General features: G+C 37.6%; 1 protein-coding gene across 3 annotated transcripts in view; it reads left to right on the top strand.

The window, feature by feature from the left end:
• The window catches only part of PTEN (phosphatase and tensin homolog), a 114,115-nt gene that overhangs the window by 20,932 nt on the left and 74,136 nt on the right, over positions 1 to 19,047 (top strand). For all 3 annotated transcript variants that reach the window (XM_004369902.3, XM_023739730.1, XM_023739736.1), the window contains exon 2: positions 12,075 to 12,159. In XM_004369902.3, coding sequence (XP_004369959.1) covers positions 12,075 to 12,159 — 85 coding nt within the window. The remainder of the gene's footprint in view (positions 1 to 12,074; positions 12,160 to 19,047) is intronic.

Raw genomic sequence — 19,047 nt, forward strand, 5'->3', positions numbered from 1 at the left:
GTGTCTTATTTTGGATCATATTGGAAGTTACATAATCTCTCCTTAACTTGGTGATGCTGAGATTGACCACTGAAATTGGGCGATGAGAGTCTTTTCTGCCTATTGTTCAGTTGTGTTTGTCTCCTTTCGTTAGAAAGTATTTTGTGATGTTATTTTGGCTCAGTAACAAAGGTCAGTTCCTCATCAACTGCTCACCTACTGGCTTAGCATCATTTGTTAATCCTTGCCTATATCAGTAATTGCATTAGGGATTGCAAAATGTAATTTTTCTAATTCTATCCTTCCTTTTACATTTATTAACTGGTGCTGTTCTGTATAGTAGAGCTTTACCTTATGAAGTGGAGCTGTTTGGTTACTCTGAAATAGTTTCTACACAAAAAGCAGGATAAATACTTAATGTTTCCCTTTACCAATTTTCAAAGTAAAGAGTTTATTCTAATAGCTACTCGAAACGAGATACATAAGAAGAGTTTCTTCTTGTTTTATTTTTATTTTTAACTTTTTCTCTTTTGAGTATCATTATAGATTCAGGGATTTTCATTTTATTCAGCGTTTTTAAATTGACTGTCATTTTATTTTTTTCTTTGATGGTTAAATTATCATAGTTTTAGGCAATGGGTACTCCTTCAGGCTGTGGTGACACGGTGGTTAAGTACTTGGCTGCTAACCGAAAGGTTGGTGATTCAAACCCACTGGCCCCTCTGTGGGAGAAAGATGTGACATTCTGCTTCCATAAAGATTACAGCCTTGGAAACCCTATGGAGCAGTTCTACTTTGTCCTATAGGGTAGCTGTAACTCGACAGCAGGGGGTTTGGTTTTTTATGGGAGCCCCTTCATGCCAGCTCCTATGTCCTTTTGGCAAAGATCATTAATCTCTATGAGCCTTCCTTGCTCTTTGGCACAGAAAGATACCCCAGGCTCACTTTGTATCTTCCCTGACTCAGACCTGGCATCAGCTATTTCTCCAAGGAGATGAAACTCTGGGTTCTAGGAGTGTTTATCGCTGCTAGGCTGACATTGCATATAGGCCATTTCTGTGAAAAGACCTAGAAAATACAGAATTTTACAAACATGAGTTCATATTGGTATTTTTAATTCATGTTATCTATTTAATGCCAAAAATCCTAAATCTTAAAATCATTAACCATTAAAAAAAACCATTTGCTGTCAAGTCGATTCTGACCCCATGTGACCCTATGTGTGTCAGAGTAGAACTGTGTTCCGTAGGGTTTTCTTTTCTTTCTTTCTTTCTTTTTTAAATTGTGGTGAAAATATACATAACAAAACACACACCAACTCAACAATTTCTACATGTACAAATCAGTGACATTGGTTCTTCAGGTTGTGCAACCATTCTCGCTATCCTTTTCCAAATAATTCCACCACCATTGACATAAACTCAGTGTCCCCTAAGCAAAAACTCCCCCTTTCCCCTTCCCTCCCGCCTCTGGTAACCACTAATAATCATTGGTTTCTATATATTTGCTTATTTCATATAAGTTAGATCATACAGTATTTGTCCTTTTGTGACTGCTTTCGTTCAGCATGATGTTTTTGAGGTTCATCCATGTTGTGACATGCATCAGGACTTTATTTCTCTTTATCCCTGAGCTGAGTAGTATTCCATTGTGTGTATATACCACATTTTGTTTATCCATTTATGTGTTGACAGACATTTCAGTTTCCATCTTTTGGCTATTGTGAAAAGTGCTGCAGTGAACATTGGTATACAGGTTTCCATATTGTTTTCAGTGGCTGATTTTTTGAAGTAGAGTGCTAGGCCTTTCTTTTGAGATAACTCGGTGGAGTCGAACTGCTAGCCTTTTGGTTAGCACTGAGCATGTTAATTATTTGTACCACTCAGGGACTCCAATAAGTACATAGTAATTTGATAAAGAGTCCCTGGGTGGTTGAAAAGGTTAACACGTTTGACTGGTAACAGAAAGATTGGAAGTGACTTATCTCAGAAGAAAGGCCTGGCAGTCTACTTCTAAAAAACCAGCTTTTGAAAACCCTATGGGGCATAGTTCTCCTCTGACACAGTATGGGGTTGCCATGAGTCAGAATTGACTCAGTGGTAACTGGTTAACCTTATAGATAGAACACATAAAGCACATATAGCCTTTTCTTAAATTATAATATAAAAATCTTTGTCATTCGATAATTATTTTTTTGGATTGGAAATAATGTTGAAATCAAGTCAATGTGAAGAAAGCAGAAAGTAAAAGAAAAAAGATTTAGGGAAGGGCGCTGGATTAAGTGTTTTGAATTATATATGGAAGATGAATAGGTCCAGGAGTAGGGATGGTCTTTAAGGGAAGTTTTACGCAAATTAGGTTGGCTCGAGTGAAAGGTCTGTTTTGGAAAATTATGAGGTTAGCAAGGATTGTTAGGGATCAAGAAAAAAAAAAAGAGTTGATGTGAAGGACAAAATGCATAGAAATGTAGATCGTCGGTTTTTTTTTTTATTGTTGGATATTTCAGTGTTGGTTTTTTTTTTTTTTTAATCGTGAAATGTATATGCCAAAACACTTAACATTTCAGTCATTTTTACGTGTGCAATTCAGTGACATTAATTACATTCACTATGTTGGGCAACAATCACCACTATCCATTTCCAATTTTTTAAAAATCACCCTTAACAAAAACTCTGTATCCCTTAAGCAGTCCACTCCCACCCCCAACCCGTTATCCCCTCCTAGTTGTCTGATAATCACTAATAAACTTTGTTCTCTATGCATTTGCCTCTTCTGGATATTTCATATAAATGGGATCATACCATATTTGTCCTTTTATGTCTGACTTACTTTACTCAGCATGTTTTCAAGGTCCATCTATGTCATAGCATGTATCAGAACTTCATTTCTCTTTGTGGCTGAATAAGATTCCATCGTATGTATATACCGCATATATTCATGGATACTTGGGTTGTTTCCAGCTTTTGGCTGTTGTGAATAGTGCTGCAGTGAACATTGGTGTTACAAGTACTGTTTGCATTTTTGCTTTCAGTTCTTTTGGGTATATACCTAGAAGTGGAATTTCTGGGTCATAAAGTAGCCCTGTATGTAATTTATTGAGATATTGCCAAACTGTTTTCCACAGCAGCTGCACCATTTTACAACCCCATCAGCAATGAACGAGGGTTCTAATTTCTCCACATCCTCACCAACACTTGTTATTTTCTGTTTTTCTGATAATAGGCATCCCAGTGGCAGCGAAGTGGTATCTTATTGTGGTTTTGATTTGCATTTTCGTGATGACTAATGCATTGAGCATCTTTTCACGTGCTTATTGGCCATTTGTATATCTTCTTTGGCGATCCGAAGGTTTGTTTTTATGTCATCTATAATGTGTAACATAAGTGAATATAATGGGCATACTAACTGTTGATTGGCGAGCCCTCGTGGCACAATGGTTGAGAGCTTGACCGCTAACCAAACAACTGGCAGTTTGAATCTACCAGCTGCTCCTGGGAAACCCTATGGGGCGGTTCTACTCAGTCTTATAGGGTCGCTATGAGTATTGACTCAATGGCAATGATTTTTTTTTTTTTAAGTGTTGATTATATTGACTGTCAGTTTAGTGTCATCAAGTCATAGACACCAAGGGCTGGAGGAGACCGTCTTGGATGACTTTTTCAGCCTTCTCATCATGTGTTGTTAGGTGCCCTCGAGTCAATTTTTGACTCATAGTGACCCCATGTCACAGAGTAGAACTGCCCGATAGAGTTTTCTAGGCTGTAATCTTTATGGGAGCAGGTCACCAGGTCTCTCTCTCATGGAATCACTGAGTGGGTTTGAATCACCAACCTTCTGGCTAGCAATCATTGCGCTCCAGGGCTGCTCACATAGATGATGAAATTGAGTCCCGGAAAGGTTAAATGATTTGGCCAAAGTACACAACTAGTTACAAACATAGCCAGCTCTTAAAACTCACTTCCTGACTCTAATTGTATCTACTTTTCTCTACATTGTGGTGCCTTTTTTAATTTTATTGTTGTACTTTAAGTGAAAGTTTACAATTCAAGTTAGTCTCCCATTCAAAAATTTATACATACGTTGTTATGTGACCCTGGTTACTCTCCCTGTACTGTGACAGCACACTCCTCCTTTACAACCCTGATTTCCCATGTCCATTCATCCAGCTCCTGACCCTCTCTGCCTTCTCGTCTCACCTCCAGACAAGAGCTGCCCATTTAGTCTCATGTATCTACTAGAGCTAAGAAGCACACTTCACGAGTATCATTTTATGTCCAATAGTCCAGTCTAATCTTTGTCTGAAGAGTTGGCCTCGGGAATGGTTTTAGTTCTGGGTTGACAGAAAGTCTGTGGGCCATGCTCTCTGGGGTTCCTCCACTTTCAGTCAGACCATTAAGTCTGGTCTTTTTACTGGAGTTTGAATTCTGTACCCCACATTTCTCCTACTCCATCAGGGACTGTCTGTTGTGTTCCCTGTCAGGGCAGTCATTGGTGGTAGCTGGGCACCATCTAGTTCTTCTGGTCTCAGGCTGATGCAGTCTCTGGTGTATGTGGCCCTTTCTGTCTCTTGGGCTACTACTTTCCTTGTGTCTTTGGTGTTCTTCATTCTCCTTTACTCCAGGTGAGTTGGCACCAATTGATGTATCTTAGATGGCCACTCGCTAGCTTTTAAAACCCCAGATGCCACTCACCAAAGTGGGATGCAGAACATTTTCTTAATAAACTTTGTTATGCCAGTTGACCTAGATATCCCCTGAAAGCATGGTCCCCAGACCCCCACCCCTGCTACTCTGTCCCTCGAATGTTTGGTTGTGTTCAGGAAATTCTTAGCTTTGGTTTAGTCCACTTGTGCTTATTTCCCATGTAGTGTGTGCTGTCCTACCCTTCACCTAAGATAATTCTTGTTTACTATCTAGTTAGTGAATAACCCTCTCCCTCCCTCCCCACCCTCGTAACCATCAAAGAATGTTTTCTTTTGTGTTTAAACCTTTTCTTGAGTTCCTATCATAGTGGTCTTATACAATATTTGACCTTTTGTGACTGACTAAATTCACTCAGCGTAATGCTTTCCAGATTCCTCCACGTTACAAGATGTTTCACGGATTCATCATTGTTCTCTATCACTGCGAAGTATTCCGTTGTGTGAATATACCATAATTTGTTTATCCATTCGTCTGTTGATGGACATGTAGGTTGTTTCCATCTTTTTGCTATCGTGAACAGTGCTGCAGTGAACATGGGTGTGCATGTATCTATTTCTGTGATGGCTCATTCTTCTCTGGGAAATATTCCAAGGAGTGGGATTACTGGATCGTATGGTACTTCTATTTCTAGCTTTTTAAGGAAGTGCCAAATCGATTTCCAAAGTGGTTGTAACATTTTACATTCTCACCAACAGTGTATAAGTGTTCCAGTCTCTCCACAACTTCTCCAACATTTATTATTTTGTGTTTTATGGATTAATGCTAGCCTTGTTGGGGGGAGATGGTATCTCATTGTAGTTTTGATTTGCATTTCTCTAATGGCTAATGATCATGGGCATTTCTTCATGTCTCTGTTAGCCGCCTGAATGTCTTCTTTGGTGAAGTGCCTGTTCATATCCTTTTCCCATTTTTTAGTTGGGTTATTTGTCTTTTTGTTGTTGAGGTTTTGCAGTATCTTATAGATTTTAGAGATTAGATGCTGATCGGATTTGTCGTAGCCCCAAATTTTTTCCAGTCTGTAGGTTGTGTTTTGACTCTTTTGGTGAAGTCTTTTGATGAGCATAAGTGTTTGATTTTTAGGAGCTCCCAGTTTAGTTTCTCTTCTGGTGTTTGTGCATCGTTACTTATGGTTCATATTCTGTTTTATGCCATGTGTTAGGGCTCCTAGCGTTGTCCCTATTTTTTTCTTCCATGATCTTTATCATTTAAGATTTTATATTTAGGTCTTTGATCCATTTTGAGTTAGTTTTTCTGCTTTGTGTGAGGTATGGGTCTTGTTTCAGTTTTTTGCAGATGGATATCCAGTTATGCCAGCACCGTTTGTTAAAGAGACTGTTTTTTTTCCCCAGTTAACGGACTTTGGGCCTTTGTCAAATATCAGCTGCTCATAGGTGGATGAATTTATGTCTGGATTTTCAATTCTGTTCCATTGGTCTATGTATCTGTCGTTCTACCAGTACCAGGCTGTTTTGACTACCGTGGTGATATAATAGGTTCTGAGATCAGGTAGTGTGAGGCCTCCCACTTTGTTGTTCTTCTTGAGTAATGAGTAATGCTTTACTTATCCAGAGCCTCTTCCCTTTCCATAAAGTTGGTGATCTGTTTCTCCATCTCATTAGAAAGTGTTGTTGGAATTTGGATCGGGATTGCATTGTATTTGTAGATTGCTTTGAGTAGAATTGACATTTTCACAATGTTGAGTCTTCCTATCCATGAGCAAGGTATATTTTTCCACTTATGCAGGTCTCCTTTGGTTTCTTGCAGTAGTGTTTTGTAGGTGTCATTGTATAGGTCTTTTACGTCTCTGGTTGGATGTGTTTCTAAGCATTTTTATCTTCTTGGGGGCCGTTGTAAATGGTATTGATTTGGTGATTTCCTTTTTGAAGTTCTTTGTTGGTGTAGAGGAATCCAACTGATTTTTGTATGTTTATCTTGTATCCGGATACTTTGCTGAAATCTTCTATTAGTTCCAGTAGTTTTTTTTTGTGGATTCTTTGGGGTTTTCTGTGTATAAGATCATATCATCTGCAAATAGAGATACTTTAACTTCTTCCCAACCAGTTTGGATGCCCTTTATTTCTTTTTCTAGCCTAATTGCTCTGGCTAGGACCTCTAGCACAATGTTGAATAAGAGTGGTGATAAAGGGCATCCTTGTCTGGTTCCCATTCTCAAGGGGAGTGCTTTCGAAGTCTTTCCATTTAGGGTGATGCTGACTGTTGGCTTTGTATAAACACCCTTAATTATGTTGAGGAATTTCCCTTCTGTTCCTATTTTGTTGAGAGTTTTTATCATGAATGGGTGTTGGACTTTGTCAGATGCCTTTTCTGCATTGATTGATCGGATCATGTGGTTCTCGTCTTTTGTTTTGTGTGATAGATTATATTGATTGTTTTTCTAATGTTGAACCATCCCTGCATACCTGGTATAAATCCCAGTTGGTTGTGGTGAATTATTTTTTTGATATGTTGCTGAACTCTATTGGCTAGAATTTTGTAGAGGATTTTTAGGTCAATGTTCATGAGGGATATTGGTCTGTAATTTTCTTTTTTTTTGGTGATGTCTTTACCTGGTTTTGGCATCAGGGTTATGCTGGCTTCATAGAATGAGTTTGGGAGTATTCCGTCCTTTTCTGTGCTCTGAAATACCTTTAGTAGTAGTAGTGTTAACTCTTCTCTGAAAGTTTGGTGGTATAATTCTCCAGTGAAACCGTCCGGGCCAGGGCTTTTTTTGTTGGGAGTTTTTAAATTACCTTTTCAATCTCTTCTTTTGTTACAGGATTATTTGGTTGTTCTACCTCTGTTTGTGTTTGTTTAGGTAGGTAGTGAGTTTCTAGAAATTTGTCTATTTCCTCTAGGTTTTCAAATTTGTTAGAATACAGTTTTTCATAGTATTCTGTTATGATTCTTTTAATTTCAGTTGGGTCTGTTGTGATATCACCCATCTCATTTCTTATATGGTTATTTGTGTCCTCTCCTGTTTTTCTTTTGTCGGTTTGGCCAGTGGTTTATCAATTTTGTTGATCTTTTCAGAGAACCAGCTTTTGGTCCTGTTAACTCTTTCAGTTGTTTTTCTATTCTCTATTTCATTTAATTCTGCTCTAATTCTTATTATTTCCTTTCTTCTGGTGCCCAAGGGCTTCTTTTGCTCCTCTCTTTCCACTTGTTCCAGTTGTAGGGTTAATGTTTTGATTTTGACCCTTTCTTCTTTTTTGGATGTGTGCATTTATTGCTATAAGCTGACCTCTGAGCACTGCTTTTGCTGTGTCCCAAAGGTTCTGGTAGGATGTGTTTTCATTCTCGATTCATTCTATGAATTTATTTATACCATCCTTAGTTTCGTCTATAACCCAGGAGTTTTTGAGCAAGGTGTTATTCAGTTTCAATGTGTTTGATTTTTTTTCCTTGCTTTTTCTGTGACTGATTTCTACTTTCATGGCTTTATGGTCAGAAAAGATGCTTTGTAATATTTCGATGCTTTGGATTTTGTTAAGGCTTGCTTTATGGCCTAATATGTGGTCTGTTCTGAAGAATGTTCCGTGTGTGTTGGAAAAGAAAGCATACTTGGCTGCTGTTGGGTGGAGTGTTCGGTATATGTCTGTGAGATCAAGTTGGTTTATTGTAGCATTTAGATCTTTCCTGTCTTTGTTGAGCTTCATTCTGGATGTTCTGTCCTCCACCAAAATTGGTGTGTTGAAGTCTCCTACTAGTATTGTGGAGCTGTCTATCTCTCTTTTCAGTGCTGTTAGAGTTTGTTTTACGTATTTGGAGCCCTGTCGTTGGGTGCGTAAATATTTATTATAGTTACGTCCTCCTAGTATATTGACCCTTTAATTATTACATAGTGTCCTTCTATATCCTTTGTGATAGATTTTACTTGAAAGTCTATTTTGTCAGAGATTAATATTGCCACTCCTGCTCTTTTTTGAGTGTTATTTGCTTGATATATTTTTTTCCATCCTTTGAGTTTTAGTATGTTTGTGTTTAAGTCTTAAGGTGTATGTCTTGTAGGCAGCATATAGACGGATCGTGTTTTTTTTATCCATTCTGCCACTCTCTGTCTCTTTATTGGTGCATTCAGTCTGTTTATGTTCAGTGTAATTATTGACAGGTATGAGTTTAGTGTTGCCATTTTGATGTCTTTTTTTCTGTATCATTGACAGTTTCTTTTTTTAATGTATTTTCTTTACATCTTTTGCACTGTTGTTGATTTTGTATTTGCTAAATCTTTCTGTTTTTCTTGTTTTTTATTTTGATGTGTAGGATTTTTAGTTTCCTTTGTGGTTACCTTAATATTTACCCTTATTTTTTTAAGTTCAAACTCATTTTTTATTTCTTTATATTGCGTGGACTTCCTCTCCATATGAAAAATCTATGTGTACATCTTTTAGTCCTTTTTTTTTTTTTGGTTTTAATGTTGTCATCTTTTACATGTTGACATCTCTGTTTCCCTATTTTCAGTGTTTTAACTTTGATTTATTTTTATGATTTCCCTATCTAGGTTGATACCTGGTTGCTGTGTCCTGTGTTCTTTTCTTGGGTTGTATGATGTTATTTATTTTCTAACTGGAGGACTCCCTTTAGTATTTCTTGTAATTTTGGTTTGATTTTTGCAAATTCCCTAAACTTCTGTTTATGTGGAATTGCCCTCATTTTGCCATCATATTTGAGAGACAGTTTTGCTGGATATATAGTTCTTGGATTGCAGTTTTTTTCCTTCAAGGCTTTTTATATGTCATCCCGTTGCCTTCTTGCCTGCATGGTTTCTGCTGAGTAGCCCCAGCTTATTCTTACTGGCTCTGCTTTGTAGATGACTTTTTGTTTATCCCTAGCTGCTGTTAAAATTCTCTTTATATCTTTGGTTTTGGGAAATTTAATTATAATATGTCTTTGTGACTTTCTTTTGGGATCTACCTTACATGGGGTTCGATGAGCATCTTGGATAGATAATCTTCTCATCTTTCATGATATCAGGAGGTTTTCTGCCAGCAAATCTTCAACAGTTCTGTCTGTATTTTCTGTTATTCCCCCCTGTTTTGGTACTCCAGTCACTCACAGGTTATTCCTCTTGATAGAGTCCCACATAATTCTTAGAGTTGCTTCATTTTTTTTTTAAATTGTTTTACCTGATTTTTCCTCAAATAAGTTGGTGTTAAGTGCTTTGTCTTCAGTCTCACTAATTCTGACTTCTGTTTCCTCAGTTCTGCTCCTATGACTTTCTATTGAGTTGTCTAATTCTGAAATTTTATTGTTAATCTTCTGGATTTCTGATTGCTGTCTCACTGTGGATTCTTGCAGTGTTTTAAATTTGTCATTATGCTCTTGAATAACCTTCTTAAGATCATCTGTTGCTTTGTCTTTGTGTTCCTTAGCTTGGTCTACGTTTTGCCTCATCTCTTTCCTCATGTCTTGAAGAGTTCTGTATATTAATCTTTTGTATTCCATCTCCGGTAATTCCAAGAGATTCTCTTCCTCTGGGAAATTTATTGATTCTCTATTTTGGGAGCTTGCTTAAGCCATCATGGTCTCCCTCTTTATGTGATTTGATATTGACTGGTGTCTCTGAGCCATCAGTAAGTTATTTATTTTATATTTGCTTGCTTTGTCCTAGCTTCTTGTTTTGCTTTGTTTTGATATGCCCAAATAGGCTGTTCATGTGAGCTGGTTTGATTATTGGCACCTTTGAAGCTCTAACGTTCTGTCACCAGATGTTTAGATTTGTTACTCAGTATGTTAGCACAGAGTTCCGTTTACTTTTCCTGTATGGATTCAGCTCAGGTGTCCAGGTAGTTGGTCACCAAGTGTGTGGTGCAGGCTTTCACCTTAGACCGGCATGGGTGATTGGTGTTGGCACAGGTATCTGGCTGCAGTAGGGGGTCATGCGCTGAGGAAGGCAGGGGCCTGACGGCTGCCCCTGAGTGTCTGGGAGGAAAGTGTGTCCTTGTTCCCTAGAGTGCGTAGGTGGGTGGGTTTTTGCAGCAGGGCTATAAGCACCCAGCGCTGTTGCTTGTAAGGACTGGGGGGCACCTCTTATTTGTGGATCCCTGTCGCAGGTGGCTTGGTGGCATGGGTGAAGCCACCAGTTCTCAGGCCCCTGATGGTGAGTAGGTGAAGATCCTGGTTAATGGGCAGAGCAGCGTCAAATGTCATGAACTTGCCACTTCACAGCTGCAACAGTTGAAGTTAAGCTTCAGGTATATACCCTGTTGTACTGTGGTAATGTGGGCCTACGCTGTTGAAATGGGCCCACACAAGTCTATGCAGAGTTGAAAGGCCCCAAAATCCATGGACCCCTTATGCCTATGTCTAGGCAAAGGAGCTGTGCCTAGCCTGAGTTCCTGGCTTAGGGGAGCCAGCAGATTATTTTTTCCCTGTTTGTTAATTTGTTCCCTCTCCAAGGCCAGGAGAATGGCTCAGTATTTGTGACAGATCCTACTTCTGGCCCAGGGGACCCGGCAATCGCTGAAGCTGTCCTGGACCTGGTGTAGAGCAGGGTGCGGGGAGGTAAATGAGAGAGAGGTTCTCCCAAAGGAGGGTGTTTTTGATCTGCACAGCAGGCGAGATGCAAGTACTTATCTTTTGCGAATTGAGTGCTGCTTTTCACTGGTTCTGGATGGCCAAGTAGACTCTCTGCCTGCTGGGTCTTTCCCAATGTGGAAAATGCCTCCCGAGCACCACTGCTTGCCTTACCGTCCACAATAGCTGATCTGGCCTGAAGGGCTCCAGCTCCCACTGGGTCGGCCTGCCAACTCCTCACTGCTTCTGAACCATCTCTTCCTTTCCCTGCCACTCAGTCCGATTCCTCAACTTTGCCTTTGATGTTCAGGGCTCCTGGATTGTCATATAGAATCGATTCTCTTGTTTTTTTGGGTCTTTGTTGTAAAATGGACCACTGGAAGCGTCTGACTACTTTGCCATCTTGGCCCCGCCTCATGGTGCCTTTTTTAACCATGAAAAATTAGAAGTTGTAAAATTAAGACTTTTTAGGCATATGCAGATTTTTTTTTTTTTTGGTCCCTAAATACATTAGTTCTGTGATTTACAAAGTCTGAGGTTTTTGTTTTTTCTTGTATGCATGCCTAAATACTGTAAATGTGGAAGTTCCCTTTTACCTTAGATGCATTTTTAATGTACTGAGTTTAGGACTTTGAAATTATTTTGCCATATAATTATTTTCAAGGGTTTTTTTTTGTTTTTGTTTTTTAAATTAATGTATTTACCAGTATTTCTTAATTACATATGCTGGTTAGTAAATAAATATATTTGATGACTTTTTGTTAGTGTAGCTATAGTGTGGAGAGCTTGCTTTTTATATAACCAACTAGTGTTTTAAAATGTGTGCATTTTGTTTGCGTTTTTACATATTTAAGATATTTCCTTAACTCAGATACTCAGATATTTATCCAAACATTATTGCTATGGGGTTTCCTGCAGAAAGACTTGAAGGTGTATACAGGAACAACATTGATGATGTAGTAAGGTAAGAACTCTTGATTTTCTCTTTCAAATATTTACGTATTTAAATTATGTTGTATTTTCATTTAGAAAAGATTTCTAATGTACGTAAGATGTACTTTGTGGTGTGAACTTTATTTTATTGTGGTTGCTCTGTAACTCCTTTTTGTTTTTTTTTGCTTAATGTATGAATGGACCTCAGTGGGATAGCCATTTGTTAAGAATTGTTAAGAATCAGGCATTATACACAATGTGGTTTATTTCATGGACTCTATAAAATGCCTGTCACCAGGTTAACTAATGCCTGGATTTCATTACAATATGATTTTTGTCTTTCTTTCATAATTGGAGATTAGGCTTAAAATCTTTGAGTGGATTTATGCCCATCAACTAATGTATAAATGACTGATACCATGTGTTTTTAGGTAGAGCAGTTTTTAAATGGGTGTAAGTGCTCCAAAAGGAACCCTGGTGGCACAGTGGTTAAATGTTCGGCTGCTAACCCAAAGGTCGGCTCTTGAAACCCATCATCTCCTCTGCGGGAGAAAGATGTGCTGTCTGCTTCTGTAGAGATTTACATCCCTGGAAACCCTTTGGACAGTTTTGCTGTGTCCTGTTGGGTCGCTATGAGTCAGAATTCAACTCGGTGGCAGTGGGTGTGGTTTTCTTTTCTTTTTTTTTTTTTAAGTGCTTCAAGCATCTGGAGAAGTATGTGGTACAAGGGCTATAGAAAGGAATTGTAGAATGTACCAAACCCTAACTTTGCCAGTTTTATAATTTTGCATAATTTTCTAAGTAATTATCATTCAGTTTGAAACAATGTACTTCACAAGGCCCATTAAATACTTTCTTTCTTTAATACATTTGTGACTCAGGAATACGTGATCTATTTTATGAGAGAAGGAATATATGTCTGCTTTATAAATAGTCTTAATTAATTTTATGATTTTAGAGCAAATATATAGATTTTTGAATAAATTATCTGTAAATTGTGAGTAAAAACTTTAAGGACTTTAAAAGTTAACATTCTGGGTTATTTCCTTTATCCTTTTTCATAAGTATCTTTTCTGGAGGTTTTCAATTTAAATATTGTGCTGGTTATGAGAATTAAGTGTTATGGGTGGGAAAGCACTTTGTAATTTATAGAGCACTATGTAGGTGTAGAATCTTTTTATAATAGTTGTGTGAGTATATAAGCCTACCTGTGCCCTTATCCGAGCCCTCATAAATTGTTTTTTCTAAGTGGTTAGTTTTTACCAGCTTGGTTTAAATAATAATGTATTTGCTTTTTTGCAGTATTGACTTGTGTTTAATTGGTTTTTGTAGTTCTTATATTTGTACAGAGGTCTTATTTGTAATTTCTATTAAAATTATAGGTGACACATGTTGAAAACAGGGAAATAAATTTGCTTTCTCATAGTTAGGCAGGACACAGTGGAAGAATGCTAAACATCCCGGTCCCATGGGAGCAGCAGCTTAATATAGTTTAGTCAATGATAGTAACACATCTAAAGAAAATAGAACACAGAAAAAAGAATCAGAGAGGTAAATTTTGAATCAAGAAAGATGGAGAATCTAGGAAATGAGCAGTACAATCACCAGATGAGTATTCTCTGCTTATGGTGCAGGCATGTGTATCAGGCCTAAATATGTTCTGGGTGAAATCTCTCACAAAATGAGCTACTTCAGATTACTCTAATTCTGTATTCAGCCAACTACTAATTCAGCCAAGCCAGATTAGTACTCATACCAAAAAAGGGTATGAGTGCTCAGAATAGAGGACAAATGTTGTGATTACTGTAAAGATATCCTTGTGGTAAATTAATTTGGTGTGCTAGTTTTTTACATTGGTCTCTTCTGAATATGAGTTAGTCTCTTCTGACTGTGAATTAGTCACTTAGGCTGATTGGTCATCTTTTGGGTTACTGATAAAAAGCCCAGTTTCTGGGCCTGTACAAACTGGTTATCAGACCTTAGACTGTAATAACTTCACCAAGAAAATACTATGCTGGGAATCATTTTGGTCTCTAATCTTCTCATTTTATAACCTGCCATATGCTTCTGAATTAAAAGATTCACACATTCAGTTTGTAATCAGTAATTTATCATATGTAGTTTATTCTATCAAACTTTATTACTTTTTCAAACTTGCTGTTCCTAAAAAAGTTTTATGTGTTTGGACAGTTATTTCACTAATGGTTATTTTAGCCCACTGATCTTGGCACCCCTTATGGTAAGGTTAATAGTGTATCAAAATGAAGACTCATCAGCTGAATATAATGGCTATAATCTGTCCTTGTTTTGTCCTTTTTTTTTGTTTGGGAGGTAAGTGACCAATAAGGCTTTGGTGGCTTCTGTTGCCTTCTTCCCACTCCTTTATGAGGAGTGAAAAAGTAGATACATTTTTTTCCTATAAACTAAAATGAAAATAAATAATTCCCAAGTAATTTGCTTGTTAGGATTAATCTCTCCAAGGGAACTGCTGTCTCCAGTACTTAAATGACTGATTTCCTTGATTTATTCACACTATACTGGGCATAGTAATAATATTCAGTAGTGATTCCATTTTTGGCTCAAAGATGGTAACATCTCAGTTAAAAAATGTGTTTCTTATACCTTTACTTTTCTGTTAACAAAGCTATTTCCAGTTGGATTTTATCTTGCCCCCTCTATTGGCATGTCCAAAGAATATTAAAATTATTTTTCCCTTTCTTCTCTGATTCCATATTTTTCCTGTGTTTTCCCCAAACAGGAAATGCTATGCAGAGTTCGACTTTGTTGTTGTTGCACTGTATCACTGATAAGAGTAGAATAAACTCAAATTGCAAATCTTCATGATTAATTTGTCTAGGATTTTTTAGGAATTTTTGGGATATGGTTTGTTATGACAATGCGAAATTTTATACTTGGGTTTCTTGAAGTACTTTTGTGACAAATATTTAACTTCTCCTTTTGAGGTCATCTCCCATCAGGAATTAATGTAAAAAATAAAAAGGAGAGGTGGATAACGTGAACCAAGTAGTTTTTTTTAAAAAGTGTTTTATTGTATTTTCTGTGGATGTGTGCATAACAGAACAGTTTCCCATTCAACAATTTCTACACATATTGTTCCGTGACATTGGCTGCATTCTTCACGTTGTGTCAACATTCTCATTATTTCCATTCTAGTTGTTCCGTTCTCATTAACCTAGTTTCACATCCACCTAACCTTCTCATCTATGCTTTAGGGTATTTGTTGACCGTTTGGTCTCAAACGATTTTTTAAAAGAGCATAATACTGAAGGGTGATAATCTTTACTTTATGAGTTACATGCTATTAGTGAAAAGGTGACTTGAGAGTATAGTTTCAGGTCAAGGCTTAAAGAATATCTCAGGGTAATAGTCTTGGGATTCTCCTGTCTCGGTGAATCCGGTAAGTCTGGATTTTTTTTTTTTTTTAATAATATTTTATTGTGTTTTCAGTAAGAGTTTACACAGCAGATTCAAAACCAAAACCAAACCCAAACCTGTTGCCAGCAAGTCAATTCCTACTCGTAGCAATCCTGTAAGACAGAGTAGAACTGCCCCATAGAGTTTCCAAGGCTGTAATCTTATGGAAGCAAACTACCACATCTTTTTCCTGTGGAGCGGCTGGTGGCTTCCAGCTGCTGATCCTTCAGTTAGCAGCCAAGAGCTTAACCGCTGTACCACCAGGACTCCTTACCACAGCACATTAGGTTCCCATTTAACAATTTCTGCACAAATTGTTCAGTGAGATTGGTTACATTTTTCACAGTGTGTCAGAATTTTCATTAATTTCATTCTGGTTGCTGCATTTCCTGTAATCTAGTTTTCCTACCCCGTTACTGTCTCATCTCTGCTTTAGGGTAGTTATTGACCATTTGGTCTCACATAGATGATTTTTTTTAAAGGATTGCGGTACTCGAGGGTTATATTCTTTATTTTAAGAGCCACTCTGTTATTTAGTTAAAAGGTGACCTCAGGGGCTAGTTTCAGTTCAAGGTTTAAGAAGTATCTCAGGGTTATAGTCTCAGGGAGTCCTCCAGTCTCATCTGGTCCAGTAAGTAGGAATTTGAGTTCTGTTCCATGTTTTTTCTCCTGTTCTATCAGAATCCATATATTGTGGCCCCTCTCAGAATGGTCAATAGTAATAGCCTGGCACCATCTAGTTCTTCTGGTCTCAGGGTAGATGAGGCCGTGGTTCTTGTGGACTCAGTCTTGTAGACTAGTTTCTTCCCTAAGTCTTTGGTTTCCTTCTTTCTCTTTTGCTCTGGACAAGTAGAGATAAATAGTTGTATCTTCGATGGCCACTTGGAAGCTTTTAAGATCCCAGACACTACTCACCAAACTAGGATGTAAAACATAAACTTTATGAACTATATTATGCCAGTTGACCGAGTTACCCCACAAGACTATTTTCCTAAGCCTTCAAACCCAGAAAACCAATCTCGTGAGGTGTGTATTTGGTTATGTCTAAGATGTATCTGTAACTGAGCCCCCTATGTAGTTTATTATATGTGTGCATAACACATATCTCTGTATACTTACACATATAGATACATCTACTTGTGTATACGCGTGTACCCACACATATATACTCATACACATATATGTATATAGATGTACATATGTAACCACACACTTTTTTGGTTGTCACAAAATTACGTATGTCTTATTCTTTACCAAAAGCATCCTTTTCGCTTATGCACTTTGTAATTACCTCATTTACCTTGATCAAGCTGTGAGCACTTCACTGTTATTCTATGCTATCTTTCCCATCATCAAAAATAACGAGAGTTTAGTATTTAGAGAGTGATTCTCCCTCCCCTCATCCCCAGTAACCACCAATGAATGTTAATCTCTGTATGTATAGCTATTTTTGTCTTCTTATAAAAGTGCGATCATACAATATTTCCCTTTTGTGATTGACTTATTTAACTCAGCATAATGTCTTCCAGATTCATCCACGTTATAATATGTTTCGAGAACTCGTCATTTTTTTTTTTATGGCTGCATAGTATTCTGTTGTATGTATATACTACATTTTGTTTATCCATTCATCCATTCATAGGCATTTAGGTTGTTTCATCTTTTTGCTATTTGTGAATAGTGCTGCAGTGAAATAGGTGTGCATATTTCTGTTCATGTCTCTTTTATTATATCACTGAGGTATATACCTAGGAGTGGGATTGCTGAATCATAAAGTATTTCTATTTCTGGTTTTTTGAGGACGTGCCATATTGTTTTCTGTAGTGGTTGTACCATTTTAGAATCCCACCAGCAGTGGATATGGGTTCAGATCTCCCCATATCTTCACCAGCATTTGTTTTCTGTTTTTTTAATCGGTGCCATTTTAGCAACGGTGAAATGGTATCTCATTTTAGTTTTAATTTGCATCTCTCTAATGGCTAATGATTATGAGCATTTTTCCATGTGTTTGTTAACCACCTGAATTTCCTCTTTGGTGAAGTGTCTGTTCATGTCCTTTGCCCATTTAAGTCTGGATTTTTTTAGAATCTGAAGTTCTGTTTCACATTTTTCTCCATTTCTATCAGGATCTATCTGTTGTGGTCCTGGTGAGAATGTGTGGCACCATCTAGTTCTTCTGGTATCAGGGTATAGGAGGCCGTGGTTCATGTAGACAGTCCTGTAGACTGGTTCCTTCTCTGAATCTTGAGTTTCCTTCTCTTTTGCTCCAGACAAGTGGGGACCAGTAATTGTGTCTTAGATGGCTGCTTGCAAGCTTTCAAGACTCCAGATGCCACTCACCAGACTAGGATGTAGAACTTAAATTTTATGGACTATATAATGCCAATTGACTGAGTAAATCAAGCAGAGTTTTTTTTAAAAACTACCTTATCTTAACTGCAAATAGTTTGTTTAATAAGCAATAAGAATTGACAGGGAAGAATAGGGACATCTCATAGATGGGAAGTTAAAGAGCTAACTCTTCCTAGATTTTTTTCTTTTCTCTTACCTCTGTCTTCTTTTATTAGATCTCCGGGGTATATACCTTTCTTTCTTCTTTCCCCTTGTTTTTCTTGCCTCTGAGCTCTTACCTTTTCCTGGTGCTAATATGAAGTAATGTTTTATTCAGATAATTGATTATTCTTTGATATGTGTATTAATCTTATTCCTCAGACTAATATTGAAGTTTTACCTAAGTTTATATATTATCTGGCATAAATCTAAGCGGTCTTTACCAAAATTGGTGCTTTATGTAGCTTGAGAACTGTTCCGTTCCTAATAAATCAGGAAACTAGGTTTAATAAGGTGAACTGGCTTTCTTACTGCCCCAAAAAACCCCAAGCCCGTTGCTGTTGAGTTGATCCTAACTCATAGCAACACTGTACGACAGAGTAGAACTACCCCATAGGGTTTTCAGGGAGCAGCTGGTAGATTCCAACTGCCCACCTTTTGGTTAGCAACCAAACTCTTAACCACTACGCCACCATGCTACTATGCATTGTAAATCTCCCAAGTGTGAGATTCTAGTATGCTTCCTTTCCTTCCTTCCTTCCCTGCTTACTTCACTTCCAACCTTCTTTCTTACCTTCCTAAGTCAAATATCATCTCTCTGGACAGTGTTCTATGGGCCAGAATTTAGGAAATATGGAGTGATTTTGAATACACACACACACACACACACACACACACACACACATTTATACTGTAAATATTTTCCTCTTGTCTGATTTGTAGGAAATAATTCTTCTTTTATTGGAAAGCTTTTAGATGGGAAGAGTCCCATATTTATTATAAGGAATGCTTAGAACTCAGTCTTCTGATATATAGTGATTTTTTTTTTAATTGTACGTCAGGTGAAGGCTTACAGAACAAATAGTTTCTCATGAAACAGTAGTACACATATTGTTTTATGACATTGGTTAACAACTCCACAACATGTCAACCC

Source organism: Trichechus manatus, unplaced genomic scaffold, assembly GCF_000243295.1.
Source record: "Trichechus manatus latirostris isolate Lorelei unplaced genomic scaffold, TriManLat1.0 scaffold00007, whole genome shotgun sequence".
NCBI classification, from domain to species: Eukaryota; Metazoa; Chordata; class Mammalia; order Sirenia; family Trichechidae; genus Trichechus; species Trichechus manatus.